The sequence below is a fragment of the Pavona decussata genome, unplaced genomic scaffold, assembly GCF_977016875.1.
Source record: "Pavona decussata unplaced genomic scaffold, jaPavDecu1.1 SCAFFOLD_250, whole genome shotgun sequence".
NCBI lineage: Eukaryota > Metazoa > Cnidaria > Anthozoa > Scleractinia > Agariciidae > Pavona > Pavona decussata.
The window spans coordinates 463,996-480,418 of record NW_028145654.1 but is presented as its reverse complement, the minus strand read 5'-3'; the positions used below and the strand labels follow the sequence as shown (position 1 = coordinate 480,418).

General features: G+C 41.0%; 3 protein-coding genes across 3 annotated transcripts in view; 2 read left to right on the top strand and 1 right to left on the bottom strand.

The window, feature by feature from the left end:
- The window catches only part of LOC146457008 (uncharacterized), a 62,457-nt gene extending 60,334 nt beyond the window's left edge, over positions 1–2,123 (top strand). The window contains exon 66 of the mRNA XM_085092453.1: positions 1,027–2,123. Within this exon, the coding sequence (XP_084948579.1) occupies positions 1,027–1,122 (96 nt within the window). The 3' untranslated portion in view covers positions 1,123–2,123. The remainder of the gene's footprint in view (positions 1–1,026) is intronic.
- Positions 1,977–11,243, bottom strand: LOC146457007 (origin recognition complex subunit 5-like). Its single transcript, XM_085092461.1, has 5 exons — positions 10,971–11,243; positions 8,745–9,260; positions 7,504–7,708; positions 5,999–6,184; positions 1,977–3,227 (listed from the first exon to the last, which is right to left on the bottom strand). The coding sequence occupies exons 1-5, from the start codon at positions 11,241–11,243 to the stop codon at positions 2,977–2,979; spliced, it is 1,431 nt and encodes a 476-aa protein (XP_084948587.1). The 3' UTR covers positions 1,977–2,976.
- A 61-nt stretch (positions 11,244–11,304) lies between these two features.
- Positions 11,305–16,273, top strand: LOC146457006 (cholesterol 24-hydroxylase-like). The gene is made up of 4 exons (XM_085092460.1): positions 11,305–12,046; positions 13,708–14,041; positions 14,657–14,729; positions 15,664–16,273. Exons 1-4 carry the CDS (start codon positions 11,438–11,440, stop codon positions 16,169–16,171), a joined length of 1,524 nt encoding a protein of 507 aa, XP_084948586.1. The 5' UTR covers positions 11,305–11,437; the 3' UTR covers positions 16,172–16,273.
- Positions 16,274–16,423: the final 150 nt, after the last annotated feature.

Below are 16,423 nucleotides of genomic sequence, written 5' to 3'. Positions count from 1 at the left end.
GTGCATTTTGGAAACAAAAATGCGAGAACTTGAAAAACATTAGCTTAACATTTTTCAAGTTGCAATCCATACCGGCCTACTCTGTCTCTGGCCAGAGGCACTAATCGACAGTTTTATTGCATTGGGGTGATAATTTATAACAAACTTGAAAATTATTTATTTGTTTCTGCTGACAGACAAACATTTTGGGGTTTTGAAATGACAGCAAATTTGCGTGATACTTCCCCTTTAATCTCCGGTACGTGTCATCGTGCCAGACTCCTTTTAGTTTCTGGAGTGGGGAATTCCTCCTCTCAACCTACACGCCCTTTTCTATTACCATTGAGCGCAACGACTGAAGCTAATATAAACTGCGATAACTAAGAAACAATCGACCGTACAGAAAAAATAATCCTTAATCCTTAGCGAGCGAAAACCCTAAAAACGCTCATAAAATGCACAGAAAAGTTCTAACAACTTCAAACCTAGCATACACAATGTTGTTAGTGCAGGAGCAAATTTCGCCAAAAAAAATATGGCCTTCTCTCTGCCTATTGGCTGTTAGTTCGCAAGGTATTGTGGTAAATGTACAGCCGCCATCTTTTTCCGTCGGTGGATTGGTTTGACCTCAGCCTCGTCCCCAGTCATCCTTGGCGCGGTCAAATGTGACGTCATACGTAGAGCTGATCGGAAAGACGCACCCTCGCGATCGGCTCCAAGCCTCAATAGACAAGCTCGGTTACTTCGATAAGCGCGTTGAGGCCTGGGAACGAGCCTGAGCTGACCCGTATTTCACTTAAAAGTAGTCGATTCTCTTCCTCAGCACCGCACGCGGCACCCGTGATATTTCTCCTTCAGAGTTGTCGAGGGTAACTGTTTCCACTACTCTGACCTTCTCAAATCAAGTTGCGTTTATAACCATATTACAGGAGGTGGGAATTTCAACAAGCCAATCTTCAAAAGTTGAAATGCCCGGGAGCTGGGTTGTTGAAGTTTCGAATTCATTGACACATAACAGCTTATGTATTTGCTTTTGGTGTTTTACAGCATACCGGTCGCCTGAGTCGGAAGATATCCGACAGTCTCATAGGAGATCTCGAACCAGACGACGTCCCAGAAGCAAGACTTCCACCAAGAGTTTAACATATCACTTAACACTGGGCATTTTCAAACTGAAAATCGCTTGCATTTTTAAGTACAAAAGAAAAAAATCAAAGATATCTAGAACCACATGAAAGTGCTGCTCAATAGCTTTCATATCCGTGGCCACATTTTAGGATTCCATCCGCAGACTCAAAAGTTAAAACCACCTTGTACAGCATAATACAGAACCACAGAAAAGTACCGTTCAGTAGCTTTCATTTGAGAATTTCATTTTAAAAGCATTTTTTTTTTTTACAGACTCAAAAGTTAGAATCACCTTGTACAGCATAATAAACAGCACCGCAGGAAAGTACTGTTCATTAGCTTTCATTTGAATGGTCACACTTCAGGATTTCATCCACAGACTTTAAAAAGAACCACCTTGTACAGCATAATAAACAGCACCGCAGGAAAGTACTGCTCAGTAGGTTTCATTTGAATGGTCACACTTTAGGATTTAATCCACAGGCTCAAGTTAGAACCACCTTGCACAGCATAATAAACAGCACCACAGGAAAGAACTGCTTAGTAGCTTTCATTTGAATGGTCACACTTTAGGATTTAATCCACAGGCTCAAGTTAGAACCACCTTGTACAGCATAATAAACAGCACCACAGGAAAGAACTGCTTAGTAGCTTTCATTTGAATGGTCACACTTTAGGATTTCATCCACAGGCTCAACAGTAAGAATCATCTTGTGCAGCATAACAAACAGCCCCAAAGGAGAGTGCTTCTCGATAGCTCTCATTTCAAGGGCCATACTTTTAGATTTCATCCACAGACCTGACAGATGAAACCCAATTTCACCGTCACAGCTGAAAATATAAACTGTACTCGAAAAATTTCGTATGAATGAAAGGCGAAACAAACATTGCTTTATTTAACACGTGATTGTAAATAATTTCTTGGATTTTCTTGTACATAAAACGGTTTGTACACAGTCACAAAATGTGGTACTTTTTGTAGGTGATTTATCAATAAAATACTGTACTTCACAGCGCATATGGTCTGTTTAGTTTTCAAAAACTAAAATTGACACTGTACACAACGGACTAACTTGGTTTTCGCTTACAAACCAAGAAAACGGTGTCAACTCAAAGTTCAAATGCCTTGGTTTGGATCGTCTTATTATTGGAGAGATTTTTGTGTATGACATAGCAAGAATTATTTCCGTACGACGTTACAATTACAACGTTCAAAGACGTGTGTGGAAGCCAACTGAAACTCATACCATGAAGTGTCTTTCACAGTGATTTTATTTTCACCTTGAAATAATTATGACATTATTGTTTACCATGATTTGTAGCAATTTGATTGGTTTTATAGCAAACAAAAACGAGCGTGCGCGGCATTTAGTTGGTTCCCATGACACAGCGGCAAAATGAGTGCGCATGCTCCAGAGATTTGTGATTCAAGCGTGAATCGATTACGAATGCTCCACTTCAATACCACAATATTTTTTTTGGTTGAATAAGATATGTGATGGAGGAAGTTCGAAGGAACCTTTCCTGAAAGCGACAACCTTATCTATTTTGATTTGGGCTTATCCGCGCGAAATAAGAACAAGCAATGGGAATTTTAAAAATGCCGCCATTTTGCCGAGTAAGATTGCTCATGCGTGACGAGCATGCGCACTCATTTTGCCGCTGTGTCGGTTCCCATCTCTTGACAGGGAACTTTTAGAAATCAGTCGATGTTTCGTTTTGACGTCACTCATTTTTCAGCAATCCGATTGGTCAATCCAACAATGTCTTCCTTATTAGGAAATTTCACGGGAAAAGCAAGCAAGGCCTTGTTTGCATCGAATTATACAATTGAAGAACACCTACCCCAACAAACGAGAGTCGTTCAAATCAAACGAAGTCATATAAATACTGCACGATATCAAACTTCAGTTGCTTAGCAATGCCAGAGATGGCGTGAAAGTTCACAAGGCACTTGTACTTGGGGCAGTCTATCTGGTCATCTGATGTCACTTGAGCCAGCAGATTCAGTGAGACAAGAGATGAAATCTGACAAAGAATGCTGGCGGAGGGAGCGACGTTTTCTTCCACTATACTGTAGAATATCGCCATGAGCCGATCCAGCTGGAAATTCTTTGGACCTAAGAGAAACGCAACGGAGCGAATTTGTAACAATCACTGTAGACCTTTATCCCGGTAATGTAGTTTAGGTAACGTTAAACCATTGAGACTGATGGAAAAAGCTCCTTAAAATTAGTCAAAAAAAAAAAAAAAGGCCAAGTTAGAGAGTCTTGTCTCCTTTAAAATGACGAAGATCTAGTTCCGTAAACTTAAGAATTTTTTGCAGACGTTTGTATAAAGACAGGCAAAACTTAACTGTTTGAATACAAACGTCTATAAAATTTTCAGAGTTAATTCAAAAACTCATTATTAATTCATAAGCCCACTGACCTATCAAATGGTCGATAATACATCACGTGCAGTGACTTTATATCGATAAACCTCCTACATGCGATGTTTTATCAGCTGATAAAACACTCCTCATTAGTATGCGGTGTTTTTCTCGTATGCTAATATCCAACGTTCACAAAACAATAATTGTTATGAACTCTTTTGACACGCGCTTTTCCATAAATGTTTTTGAAGCCAACGGACAAACAACAACAACGAAATATCAAATGTGAATAAAGGCTGGTTTCCATATGATCGCGGATCGCAGATCGCAATAAGGTCTGCGATCGTATGGAAACATACTTCTGCGATCCTGTGATCGTGATCCCAGAAGATAGAACCATGTTCTATCTCCTGCGACCGTCTGCGATCATCTGCGATCATCTGCGATCCCCTGCGATCAATTGCGATTGTGCGATCATATGGAAACCAAAGTTTTGCGGTCCGCGATCGAAACGCATCCCATAATATTTCGGGTTCTCTCCCGCGATTCAACGCTCGTGTGTTTGATTGTAGGAACGGTCTACGTAGCAACACTCATTTCGTTGTCATTTCGAGGAATTTATGGAGGAAGTTGCTCGTTATGGATGTGTTTACCATCGCAGCAGCAAAGATTTTAAAGACAAGAACAAAAAGGCCAACTGTTGGGACAAAATCGGGCAGAAGTTTAATTTATCGGCCGGGGAAGCGGAGGCCAAATTTCGCAACATAAGAACTGCGTACGGTCGTTATCGAAACCAAAACCGATGTTTTCGACGGTTTTGGAGCTGACGACGACTCGCTTAATCATGACAAACAGAAGAAGTAAATTTGCTTGCGGCAAAATTTCCGCTCTTCCACGTTCGCGGAGTTGTTTGCTTTTCAGCCTAGACGCGCGTGTATATTTGGCATTTCCGCTGACTAAAACATATGGCTACGGTCGGCTCTGCGATCGTTGCCATTATATCGAAACAGCCTTTTTTGCGATCGTCTGCGATTGTCTGCGATCATATGGAAACCAGCCTTAAGGGAGAAACGAAGACTCGGAAAAAAAATTAAAAAAATTAAAAAAATAAATAAATAAAAAATAATTTTTTTCCGAGTCTTCGTTTCTCCCTTATTTACATTTGATATCTTGTTTTTGAAGCCGTTCAAAAAACTCGCAGCACGTGTTTTCTTGGGTCTAAAACTCCTGCTCGTTTTTGTGTGTCAATAGGCCTTATCACGGTTTTCGACGCCATTTTGACGAGTAGGCAAACACGTCTGAAATAACAGTGTTTGTATGGAAATCCGATGTCAAATAACTTTCACAAAACATCGCTTCTGAAAAATTCATGAATTGGAAACTTTCAGCACTAGTAAAAGGATTTTAAGAAAAAAAATTGGAGGGATGTAGCTGTGCTAGAAAGCGTCCAGTCGTGTTTTGAATTTTCCATACATTTGTATAGCGAACCAGCCGTGCACTGCTACTAAAAAATAGTTCGCGGGAAAAAAATACAGACAAATGTATGGAAAGTTCAAAACACGACTGGACGCTTTCTGGCACAGCTACATCCCTCCAAATTTTTTTTTCTTAAAATCCTTTTACGAGTGCTAAAAGTTTCCAATTCATGAATTTTTCAGAAGTGATGTTTTATCAGAATTATTTGACATCGGATTTCCATACAAACACTGTTATTTCAAGCCTGTTTGCCTACTCGTCAAAATGGCGTCGAAAACCGTGATAAGGCCTATTATTTTGCGTTACCTGGCCTACATCAAAATTTAAAGAATCACCGTGATAGGGGAGAATACAAAGGAAAGGAAACTGAGATTCTGTCCACACTAATTCGTTCAGCTCCTTAATGAAAACGCTGAGTTTGATTAATGAGGGTTTCCCGATGGTCCATATATGAACAACAACGGAGAACGAAGATCTTAATCTCTGTAGACAGGGGTTTTCAGAAACGTTTTCCAAAGTGGTGACTAGGAAGAGAGGTCTGTCGTTAGGAAACGAGATTTTTAAAAACGCCAACGACAAGAACAGGTTATGCACCACCCAATTCGAGAAGTAATATATCAAACACGAGGAAGAGTGTTTCATCAGATATCCAAACACTGAGAAGTAGGTTGAAAAAACGAGGCGCAGCCGAGTTTTTTAAAACTACTTCGAGGTGTTTGGATATCTGATGAAACACACTTTCGAGTGTTTGATATGGCTTCTCAAATGATCAATAATTCTTGGAGAAATTTAAGGCTAAAATTGGCAAAATTTTATGGTAATTAGGATCACATATCCAAACCACGGTCACGGTAGTGATTTTCTTTGTTTTCTCTTGATGAATTGTTAATGAGTTTGAGAAGTACCCATCCCCACCCTCAATTACTCTCTTTTGGCAACTGTTTAAGTTGCACAATAACCGCGAGGGTCTTCTGTTTAATTTTTCACGCGCAGTTCAAGTATATGTTTCATATATTCATATTTAAATTTTTCCAGCGTTACCTGTAAGTTGTGTGTTGGACTTCTTGCCCTTAGCTGCCGCCTTCGCTCGGTTACTTAACCCTCTTCTTCCTTGCTTGGTGAAGAACCTTCGGTCTGTATGAGCAGGGTTGTAAGATGCCAGATACGCTGCGATCAGAAGATACTTGGCATAAAACGGCAGCTCAATGTGAGAACGAAGAGACATACCTGACAAAGAAAAGTCACTTCTAAGTGGAGTTTAAAGCCGCCGTTACATGTTGAAACTTTTAGCCGAAACTTGTGTGCAACGGCGAACGAGACCAGTTTCACGAAGTGGTGTTACACGGTGAAACTCTTGTTTTTTTCACCACTGCGACCGTTGCGAGCCGTTGCAGAGGGAGAAAGCGGTTCTACTTTTCGTGAAACTTGTCTCGCAACGGAAGTTCGAAAAAGTTTCACGAAACCGACCATGTTACACGGTGCAACGCCTGCTGAAACTTGTTTCGCAGCGCCGTTGCACACAAGTTTCAGCTAAAAGTTTCAACATGTAACGGCGGCTTAATCCATGACGTACAGAATACTGAACAAACACAAACCCTGTCAGTCACACTTGTAAGAAAAGCTTAGCATAAGAAAAATTGTGTGTGAACTACAATCTTGGACAGTTCAAATGAGAAATTATAACCATCCCCCCCCCCAAACCAATTTCAACGATAGAAAAATGCCATGTTTTGCTTTCCGCTTGAATTCATCACTGATTTTCTTTTTTTTTGGGGGGGGGGGGGGAGGAGGGGGTCTAATTTCTTTTTTTATTCTATCCAAGATTGTAGCATGAGACACAGTGACAGTGCTATTGATTATCTTCTGCTTATGTTTGTGTTTATCTCGCATCAGTTCCCCCAAGAGAAACAAGTACAAACACAAAGGGAACATGTGAGGGCAAATTAAAGACTGTTCACAGTTCCATATTTTCCGGTGTGATTGTTGAGATCCTACAGTCTATGCTTTGATCGCCATTATAAACCAGTACAGAAACTACCGAGGGAGGAGGGAGTGGGGGAGAAAGGCAGGATAAAAATATATTTATTCCCCCTTTCCACGATGCTATATAACCTGATGAGTGGCCCCCTCCTACCACCCTCGATTGATGATTTAATACGTTTTTAATTACTGGAGTTGTAAATATTTTGACTTTCTAGTCTTCTTGGATAAGGGTGATAAACCATAGGTCCCGTCTCACAACACTTGTTCATATTAATCTGTGGGATGTTAAAGAACCCACACAATTTTTCTGGTGCGGTGGTCTATCTCTACCTCTGATATCATCTGTCTTTCACATTCATCCGTGGGTTGGGTGGGTGAGTGAGATCAATATATGGACTGATAGCGGCGGCCAGTGGCACCTTTACATGCTGACATGTATCCAATCTCACCCCGCAGAAGAATAAAATTAATTATTTTTATTATAATTATTGTAAACTGCTATGAGACTGTGTGATATGTGCAGTATATAAATACATTACAGTTACCCTGCACCTTTTTCTTACCCTGCTCTCGTTGGTTCTCAGTGTCAGTCTGCGTGTCCTGACCAATAATACTCTCCCACTGATCACTTGACACTTCCCTAAGATACACTGTGTTAAGCGCCTTCTTTAAATGGGGCTCAATATTCCTCCAGAGTTTACGGCTGTCTGTTAATCCAGCTTCACCTGATTCAACTGGTTCACAGTATTTTGGAAAATGTAGAAGAGCCTAAAGAGATTGTTTTTTTTTTTTGTCAATATTTGTGGTATATGGTAATGAAGATTTATCAAGTTTGTCTTCGGAAAAACTACTGGCAAGAAGCAAACACCTTGGAAAATCCCCATGAGTAATTAGCACTGTCTTATTTAATTTGGCAAGTTGCTTCTGGCATTCATGACAAAGTATGTACAATAAGCTAATCACACTAAGTGCAACATTGTGATATTCTTGACAATCACATTCTCAGTTCTTAAAAGATTGAGTCATATTTTTTGAATTCTCTTGTGTTCTGAATCATTCCATTCTAGAGGCAGATACTAAAATATGACCTCAGAATATCAAGTATCAGATTAAACAGGCTATCATGAAAATCTGACACTCACAACAATCTATTTTCTGTTGTTTACATGTGGATAAGAGGGCAAGCTGTGTAAAGATCCTCAATTCAAATTTTATAACTGTGGACAGGACTAAAAGATCCAATGGGGTGTAGCCTCCCACAGTCATTTTTAGAGACTCTCACTCGTATTACTGGGATAAGGAAGTATGAGTCCCCTAACGACTACTGCATTGGAGACTAAAAGGGGTCGGGATATCCCCTATATAATAGACCACACAGGGAGGCTCTGCCCAAAAGGGGGACCTTTTTCAGCCTGGAGGTTTGTAAAAGGGTAGTGATTTCATGAGCTGGAGTATAGAAAAGGGCAGGGAAAATTGTCGTTTACATGTAGGTAATCAAAAGGGTCTTTTGAAAATTTTGTACACACTCAATGAAAAGAAATGCAGTGTTTTTACTGTGGGTATATGCAATGGTATGGTACACAAATGGCTATTAGGGTTTGGATTGTGGGGCAGAGCCTTCCCATATAAGACTATGTTGAGTAGCCACCTCAGCCCCCCACCCCCCTCCATTCCCACCCCCACCCCCACCCCCCTCTCCCAGGAGAATTAATCTAGCCAGAAAAAAATTGCAGATTTGTAAGGATCATCTCCAGACTCAGCAACATTTTGAAACAGCTACCGAAAACAGCAAAGTGCCACTTACCAGATGCCGTAGTTCATTCAAATCCCTGCACACTGAATAAAACACGCTTGTAAGAAGCTGACAGTATGCTTTGTAAAATTCCACAGGGTGTGAAGCAGGGCAGTCTTTGGCCATGATCTGCAATAACTCTGCCTTAGAATAATCCATGAAGTGAATGATAACAGGTTCATAAAATCCAGTCCCTACTTGGAATTTTTCCCACACAATTTGACTCAATAAAATCACACAAATGTTCAGTTGTGTTAGCTCATGAAGTCTCAGGAATGCTGGTAAAACGTTGACCTCAATGTCCCGTAGTCTCTCTGCTTTATCAAGGACAATGTAAAATGTCTCATTTGTGAAATCTCTTGATGAGAGCGAATGCTTGAGTTGCCTGATGAAATCCGTCATGTTATCACACTTGGGTGGGGAAACGCAATCATTTTCTTCATCCAGCTCTTGTAATTGGTATAAAATGTGTTCATAAATCAAGCGTGCTGTAAAACTCTCCACACAATTCACTATGACATGTGGAAGCTATATATGTTGAAAAGGCAAAATCAAACAGTCAGTTTTTTAAGTTATTGTTTTCAAAAACATGGTACTAGCTGCAACTGCAAACATGTACATGTACCTGGGCCCAGGAGTTACTCCCCTATATAAGTTACATACTTACTAGGTAGTTGCGACCCCAAAGGGTATGGTTTTTGAGCTGTTGTTTTATTTAACCATTTTGCTCTGAAACTCTGAAAATGGGTATGGATTCTAGAAACCAGGCCTGAAAATTGATATTTATTTTATTTATATGCCAGGTGTGAAAAAGGGTACTGGAAAATTGCATATTTTGGTCCCCTGCCTCATCCTTGTTTTGGTCTGTGGCAAACGTGAGAGGCTCATCCTCATCAGAATAAGATACATATACATGTATGTTCGTGAAGTTTGCATTCATCTTCTTTACTTTACTGAGCAAGTGAGCAAAGATGGTTTGTACGCTTGGTTGAGTGGTGGGGTTGACAATAGCTGCCCAGCTTTCTTCTTCGTCCACCATGACAGTATATCTTGTGGTGGGAAACACTAAATCGCTTCAACAACATTGAAGCTCAATAAAACAACAAGTCAGGTGTTTGTTTAGCCAACCACAATGGCTCACCTACTGTATGTATATCGCGATTTACTTCGTATATCTGTTTCGAATTTCCAAACGGTTTTTTACCAATGAAAGTTGTAGCAAACAGTCGCGTAAATCCTTTCCTTTCTGGAGCAAGCCGTGCCATGATCTGGCACATGCACCGTGTTTAATCTCATGGGATCTTCTGTCTCTTAGTCGTGAACATGATAGAATTACATATTTTGGTCAGAAAGAGTGTCAGGGTTTGGAGAACCAACTGCAACCTCCTCCCCTCACCAGAACTTCTGAGGAGTACTTCCCCTCCCCCTCCCCCCCCCCCCCCTTCTTGAAACATGCTCATGCAGGCATTTACATTTTGGAGAAGAAATTAATATGAATATTCAAGAACATACTGTAAAGTCACTTTTAACCATCCCCCCCCCCCCCCTCACTCCCCTTTCTATTGAGTACTGCTTTCTAATAAGCCCATCATTTGGAGGCCAGACATTTTAATAAGCCCTCTTCCTCCACCTCCACCCCTCCTTCCCTTTAAGACCGGCCCACCTTTCCAATTTCAGAAAAGGAATACTTTGAAACTTTGGCATTATCACATGCCCATAGCCAAAACACCTGTTACGTATATGAAAACCTGTTCTTCTCATCCTTCTTCAATGAGCAGAAGCTCAGGGTTACCTTAGTGTTTCAATCTCTTGGTTGAGGGTCCAAAAGTGAGAAAGAGGGGACTTATACAAATCCCAAAGCCCATTTTCCAGAGCGCAAATTTTGCTAAAATCCCAGTTTCCTGCGCAAATTTTGCCCCAAATCCCATTACCAATACCCAAATCTCATCTAGAAGTGTCAAATCCCATTTCCCAGCGAAAAAGAGGACAAATTCCAGTTCCCATTTAACTCCATCTGCACCCTCGTATTAAACTTATTGTCAAACGAAACTATATTTGGAATACGAAATCCACGCACCGCCCCCCAACAATATCCCTCCACGATAACAGTGTCGGTATTCCCTAGTTACTCCACAGTGTCCTTCCCTGAAAATAACACTCTAGGAAGTCCTTTGAACGGATAAAAGCCCGAGGCTTGAAAATAAACTAAGCCCAAAGTGCGTTATAAAATCATCTCACCTCCAAATCTTTCAACAAAGTTCTCACAACAAAGCTTTTTCCAGTTGCCGTGTGACCGCAAACAAATATCCCTGGGCAAGAAAATGAAGCCCTTGTTCCAAAAAGCGTTAACAGTGACTGTATTTCATGCTTTCGGCAAATAACTTTGCTGTAAACTTTCTGAAGAGTTTCTTCATCGAAATGCGCGCCACACTCCGCCATCTTGGTTTCGACCAAAGAGTCCTGGGTCGAGTTGCGTTTAAATACTTCCCTCCATGGAGGGGTAAATTGCATTAGATTGTTGGTGAAAACAAACAACAAATAACAATTATATTGACTGTTTGTCTCAAAATAAATTATTTACAGTAAATTTAAACTTTCCTTCAAAACTTTTTTTTCTTCAGAATCAGCTGCTGTGAGTCTTATACCCGTGTATTATCATCACCTTACCCCACCCCTGAGAACTTGAATTTGAGCCAGAAACCAAGATGGCTTCCGCGGTTTTCACCGTCCTCTATTTTCTCGCCATTACTTTGTGTCTAGCTGCTTTTACTCTCGTTTTCTGCTTTTTAGTCTTTCTCCATCATAAACACAAGACACTAGATCACATTCCAGGCCCTAAGCGCGACGGATTTTTCTGGGGTAATGTAAAAGGAATGCAAAGTCTCAAGGAAGCACATGGCTTTAGCAGTGGTGTACAGGTCCTAAATTTACTGTCCCAGGAATACGGCCCGGTAATGGTTGTTTGGCTTTTTCATCTTCCCATCGTTTACGTTACAGACGCTGATTTGGTCAAGAAAGTGCTCATAACGTGCAATTTTCCCAAAGATTCTTGGTCGTATGACAAGCTAGGACATGTTCTTGGAGAGAGGTTCATGGGAAAGGGACTTGTTTCAGAGACAGATCATGAAAAATGGAAAATCAAGCGACTTGCTCTCAATCCTGCTTTTCACAGGAAGTACTTAAAGGAACTTATGGAGCAGTTTAATGCAAGTTGTGATGTGTTCTTGTCAAAGCTTACTGAGTTAGCTGATGGCCAAACTGAGGTACTAATGGCAGATGAGTTCAACAGAATTACCTTAGATATTATTGGAAAGGTGAGAAATGGGAAATGGTAAATGGGAAATGTTTCTACACAACCCCAAACATTACTGTCATACTAACCCTCTTACACAAAGAACAAGCATGCGCAAACTACATATGTATGTGTATGGGGCTGTGCGGAAATCTTGCTGAGTTATGGGCACCAAAGGGGACGATTTCTGTACATACCGGTAATTGCTTACTTATCGTCTTTGTGCCCCAGAGGAGACTTGAGGCCATTCAGAAGTTTCTGTATATCCCCATACATTACTTTACATGTACCACTGTCATACTGACCCTCTTCCAAAGACAGCAAGCATGAATAGAGTTTAAGTCACACAATGTATGATTGTAATAATACTGGGGCTTTGCAGAAATCTTGCCCACATAGAGTACCCTTAGAAGAACCACTCAGAGCAAGGATGAGAACCAACAACAAACTCAACCCACATATGACATCAAGGCCACTGCGCGAGTGTTTGTCAATGTGCGAGCCAGCGAGCCAAACGTGCAAGGCATGCGAGGCAGACGTGTGAGGCATGAACAAAACATGCGAGGCTTGCGAGGCATGATCAACCCCCAACATAAATGCTAACCGTTAAGCTAACCGGGGAGCTATTTAAGCTAACCTGAGTGCTATTTAGGCTAACCGGAGTGTTTTTTAGGTTAACCTCAGTGCCTCGCACATCTGCCTCGCATGGCTCGCTGGCTCGCTGGCTCGCAGATTGTCAAGACCCCCACTGCGCCATCCTGGCTTCGGAGTCAGTAAATGAACCCATATGTCCCATGCTTGAATAGCTTGGCTGAATAAATGCAGGCTGTTATGCAAGCTATAGTATTGAAAATGTGAATACAGAATTTATCAAAATGTTTATTTCTCCTTCTGTTTTGGCTTTGATTTTGACTGACATCCTGAGTTCAGTTGTAATCCCAGGGGGTGCTGCAAAATAGGGTATAATTTTTGAGGTTCTCAGTCCTTAAATAGGGTATCATTTTTTCCCCATTTAGCAATGCGTTCCTGGATTAGTCCTTAGATAGGGTACCTGAATTGTATTTAATTGAAGCTTGTAAGCGCCAGTCATTTTACAAAAAAGAAAATATGGCTTTTCAAAACTGAAGTGTCCGCTGAAGTATTAGAAAAGCGATTTTCATTGAGATTTGTGTTTATCCATGCACATTAGCCGTTGTTTGGGTCCCTTGAAAAGGGTGTCATTTTTCGGGTTCATTCCTTAAAAAGGGTATCCATTTTATCTTCCTTTACCCTTAAATAGGGTCAGGGGTCGAGAACCTTCGCGGCACACCCCTATCGAAAATCTTCGGGAGTACCCTCCCCCCCCCCCCCGGGATTGCAATGTCCCAAATCAATAATCAATTTACAAAGACTGTTTAATTCATGTCCAATATATATAGACAAACTGATATGGTCCGGAAGAACAGCCTTACCTTCACTACGGTTTGACACAACATAAACACAGTTTTCGGTGCAAATACATGTACAGTCAGAAAATTACATCTCATTATGGGGACTTGGAATATTTTCATGTCTTGTTTGAGTGATGAGATGAGGCGTTGTACAATCTGTACGGTTTGTTAGGCCCTGTACCCAAGAAGCAACAAGACTTCAGCTCTGCTAGCGCGACTCTCAACCCATACGACTTGTTTTTGTATCTTACAGGTAGCCTTTGGTATTGATTTAAACACAATCCATGAGCCAGACTCTTTATTCCCAACAGCCATCAAAGAGTCTCTAACTGCCCCAGTCTGGTGCCTCACTCATCCACTCCATGCTATCGACTTCACTAGTTATGGTTATCAAAATACAGTCGTGGCAGCAATTCACTTTCTGAGGGATACAGGGAAGAAAATCATCGATGAAAGAAGAAAGGCTATCAGAAATGGTGATGATATACCAAGTGATATTCTTACTTACATCCTGAGGTCTGTGGATCAGGATGCTAGTGTGGATTATGAGGAACTTCTGGATCACTTTGTTACTTTCTTTATTGCTGGTAAGTTGAGGTCCATCTCACTGATCAGCTCTGGAACATGGTTTAGAGCAGCTTTATCACAGAATTGAGAATAATGCTGCAGAAAGGAAGTACATGTAGTTAGCTGCAAGCAAGCTCTCTTTTAGATCAGCCATGAGAGGATAGTGCTAGCAGCAACTCCCCGCGCACCACAAGAGGATTGAGGTGGGGGCCCCAATCCTCTCCCGGATGACCTAAAAGAGTTCTTGCTCACAGCCTAGGGAAATATAAATAGGGGACATCTACGTGCAGGCTAGGGGGTAACCAAGTGAAGGACCAGCACCCAAACCCTGTTACACCCACTCTCTCATCCCCCAGATTGTCTGGGAAAGCCAATTCAGACAACCATAATTAGCCTCACCCCAGGATTGGCTAATGGTTGTGGGCATCAGCATCCTTTGATACAGCTGTCTAGAGAGAGAACAAGTGGGGTAAGGTAGTCATCTCAGGAAACAACACAACACATTGAAGGAACTGGGATATAAGCCCCAGAAACTATCAGCTTATCGTCCTGAAGACTATGGTTTACTTTTGTTTGTTTGCTTAACCTTACAATGTTTGATCAATTTTTCTGTCATCAAATTTTCCCAATAACAGGCCAGGAAACAACTGCGGCAATGTTGTCTTTCTTGTTAGCAGAGGTTGGAAAACATCCTGATATTGAAGAGAGGTTAGTTTATTTACATAAACATTATTTTGCAGCTAGGTACAAAACTTGACATAAAACTGAATTGAATTGTCATAGGAACTTGCAGTTGAATCATCAGCATTTGCATTGGTTGTTAACCAGGCATGTTTGTTTAGGCTCACAGTGCAAGTTGAGGCACTTTTCTGGTGAAAAACTGAAACAAGTGGGCTATTGGGTCCAGCAAAATAATACTGGAGAATTGTGAAATTTTGCCATGGCAATTCCTACAGTTGGAAAGACAGAAACATTAACTATATAAAGGCAGCTGGCACTGATTTCCATCACTTTGCAGCTACTGTAGTATTGATCTGGCAATTGAAAGTATAAATGCTGGAAAGTAATGGAAACCAGTGCCAGCGACCTAACTGATAATGTTGCACAGCTCGTAAAGAGTTTGACAGTATATTAAAATACTCCAGAATACCATCTTCACAGAGGATCATGTTATGTTTGAGGTCAATTCTGCAGGTCTCTAGGTTTGGAGGTTGGAAGGTGAATTTTGTTGGGATTTGGCCACAGTTTATCTCTGACTTAATGAGAAACCATAATGATTGCACTTATGTACACTAATAGGCCAAATTCATGATGGGGTCATTTGACTACACCTTTCGTTTTCCTTTTTAAACTCAAATTTTGTAATCCCAATGGACAGCAAAGAACAATAGCTCTAATTAGCACGAAGGATTCTGGTACCATACATGAAGTTGTAGTAAAATTTGAACCCATGACCTTTGCAACACCATGTGTCATGCTGTACCAGTTTATTGAGCTATCAAGACAACAGTGAGCTGGTTATTTTGTGAATATGTAATACGTATACCTGTGGAGGTGAACAGATGGATATGAATTGTATGAAATTCATATATTCCCTTTTCCAAGGCAGTTTCTTGAGCTTTTTTCTTCATTTCTTTTACAGATTAGTTCAGGAGGCTGAAGATGTTCTTGGCTCCCGCCAATTTGTCACCTACGATGACCTCGGCAAACTGCACTACACAAGTCTTGCAATGAAAGAAACCCTGCGACTGCATCCAAGTGTCCCAAGCTTTACCCGCGTCATTGAAAAGGATGGTGAGCTGGGAGGACACTTCATCCCTGCAGGAACATTGATAAATCTGCTGCCGTATGCCTTGCACCACAGCCCAAAATACTGGGAAGACCCAGACAAATTTAACCCTGAACGGTTTTTAGCTCACAAAGATGAAGAGGATACTGGATATCTACGATATGCATATTTTCCTTTCTCCCTGGGTCCTCGGCATTGTATTGGTCAAACTCTGGCTGAATTTGAGAGCAAAGTGCTGATTTCACGCTTCATGAAATCCTTTAAATTTAAACTCGTCCCTGGCCAGGACTTTGGATATGAAGATCCGAAGACCACGTTATCACCAAAGGAAAGGATTCGCTGCATTTTAACTGTGCGATGACTCATTAGTTTCCAGTACATATTGCAGGTGTTTTTTGCTTTTTATGCAAAACCCTAGGACAGAAATTCTCAAGGAAGTGCTTGCTTGGTAGGCTAATGAATTGTAGATGATAAAAGTTTAACGGGAAAATTTCCGTTAGCTGCGTGGCACTTGTACTTATAAAAAGGGAAAGGTAAAGTATAGTTCTCGAAGACGAGTGTTCAGTGCCAATATGTAGAAATTATTGGAATAATTTCTACATATTGGCACTGA

Bases quoted from the DNA above. Each gene is read 5' to 3' on its own strand.
- LOC146457007 (XM_085092461.1), bottom strand. From the start codon at position 11,243: ATGCAATTTACCCCTCCATGGAGGGAAGTATTTAAACGCAACTCGACC. The intron at 9,261-10,970 runs GTGAGATGATTT...CAACATATATAG, and splicing joins CTTTGTTGAAAGATTTGGAG to CTTCCACATGTCATAGTGAA. The intron at 6,185-7,503 runs GTAAGAAAAAGG...TTTCTTTGTCAG, and splicing joins TGAGAACCAACGAGAGCAGG to GTATGTCTCTTCGTTCTCAC.
- LOC146457006 (XM_085092460.1), top strand. From the start codon at position 11,438: ATGGCTTCCGCGGTTTTCACCGTCCTCTATTTTCTCGCCATTACTTTG. The intron at 14,042-14,656 runs GTAAGTTGAGGT...TCCCAATAACAG, and splicing joins TGTTACTTTCTTTATTGCTG to GCCAGGAAACAACTGCGGCA. The intron at 14,730-15,663 runs GTTAGTTTATTT...TTTCTTTTACAG, and splicing joins CATCCTGATATTGAAGAGAG to ATTAGTTCAGGAGGCTGAAG.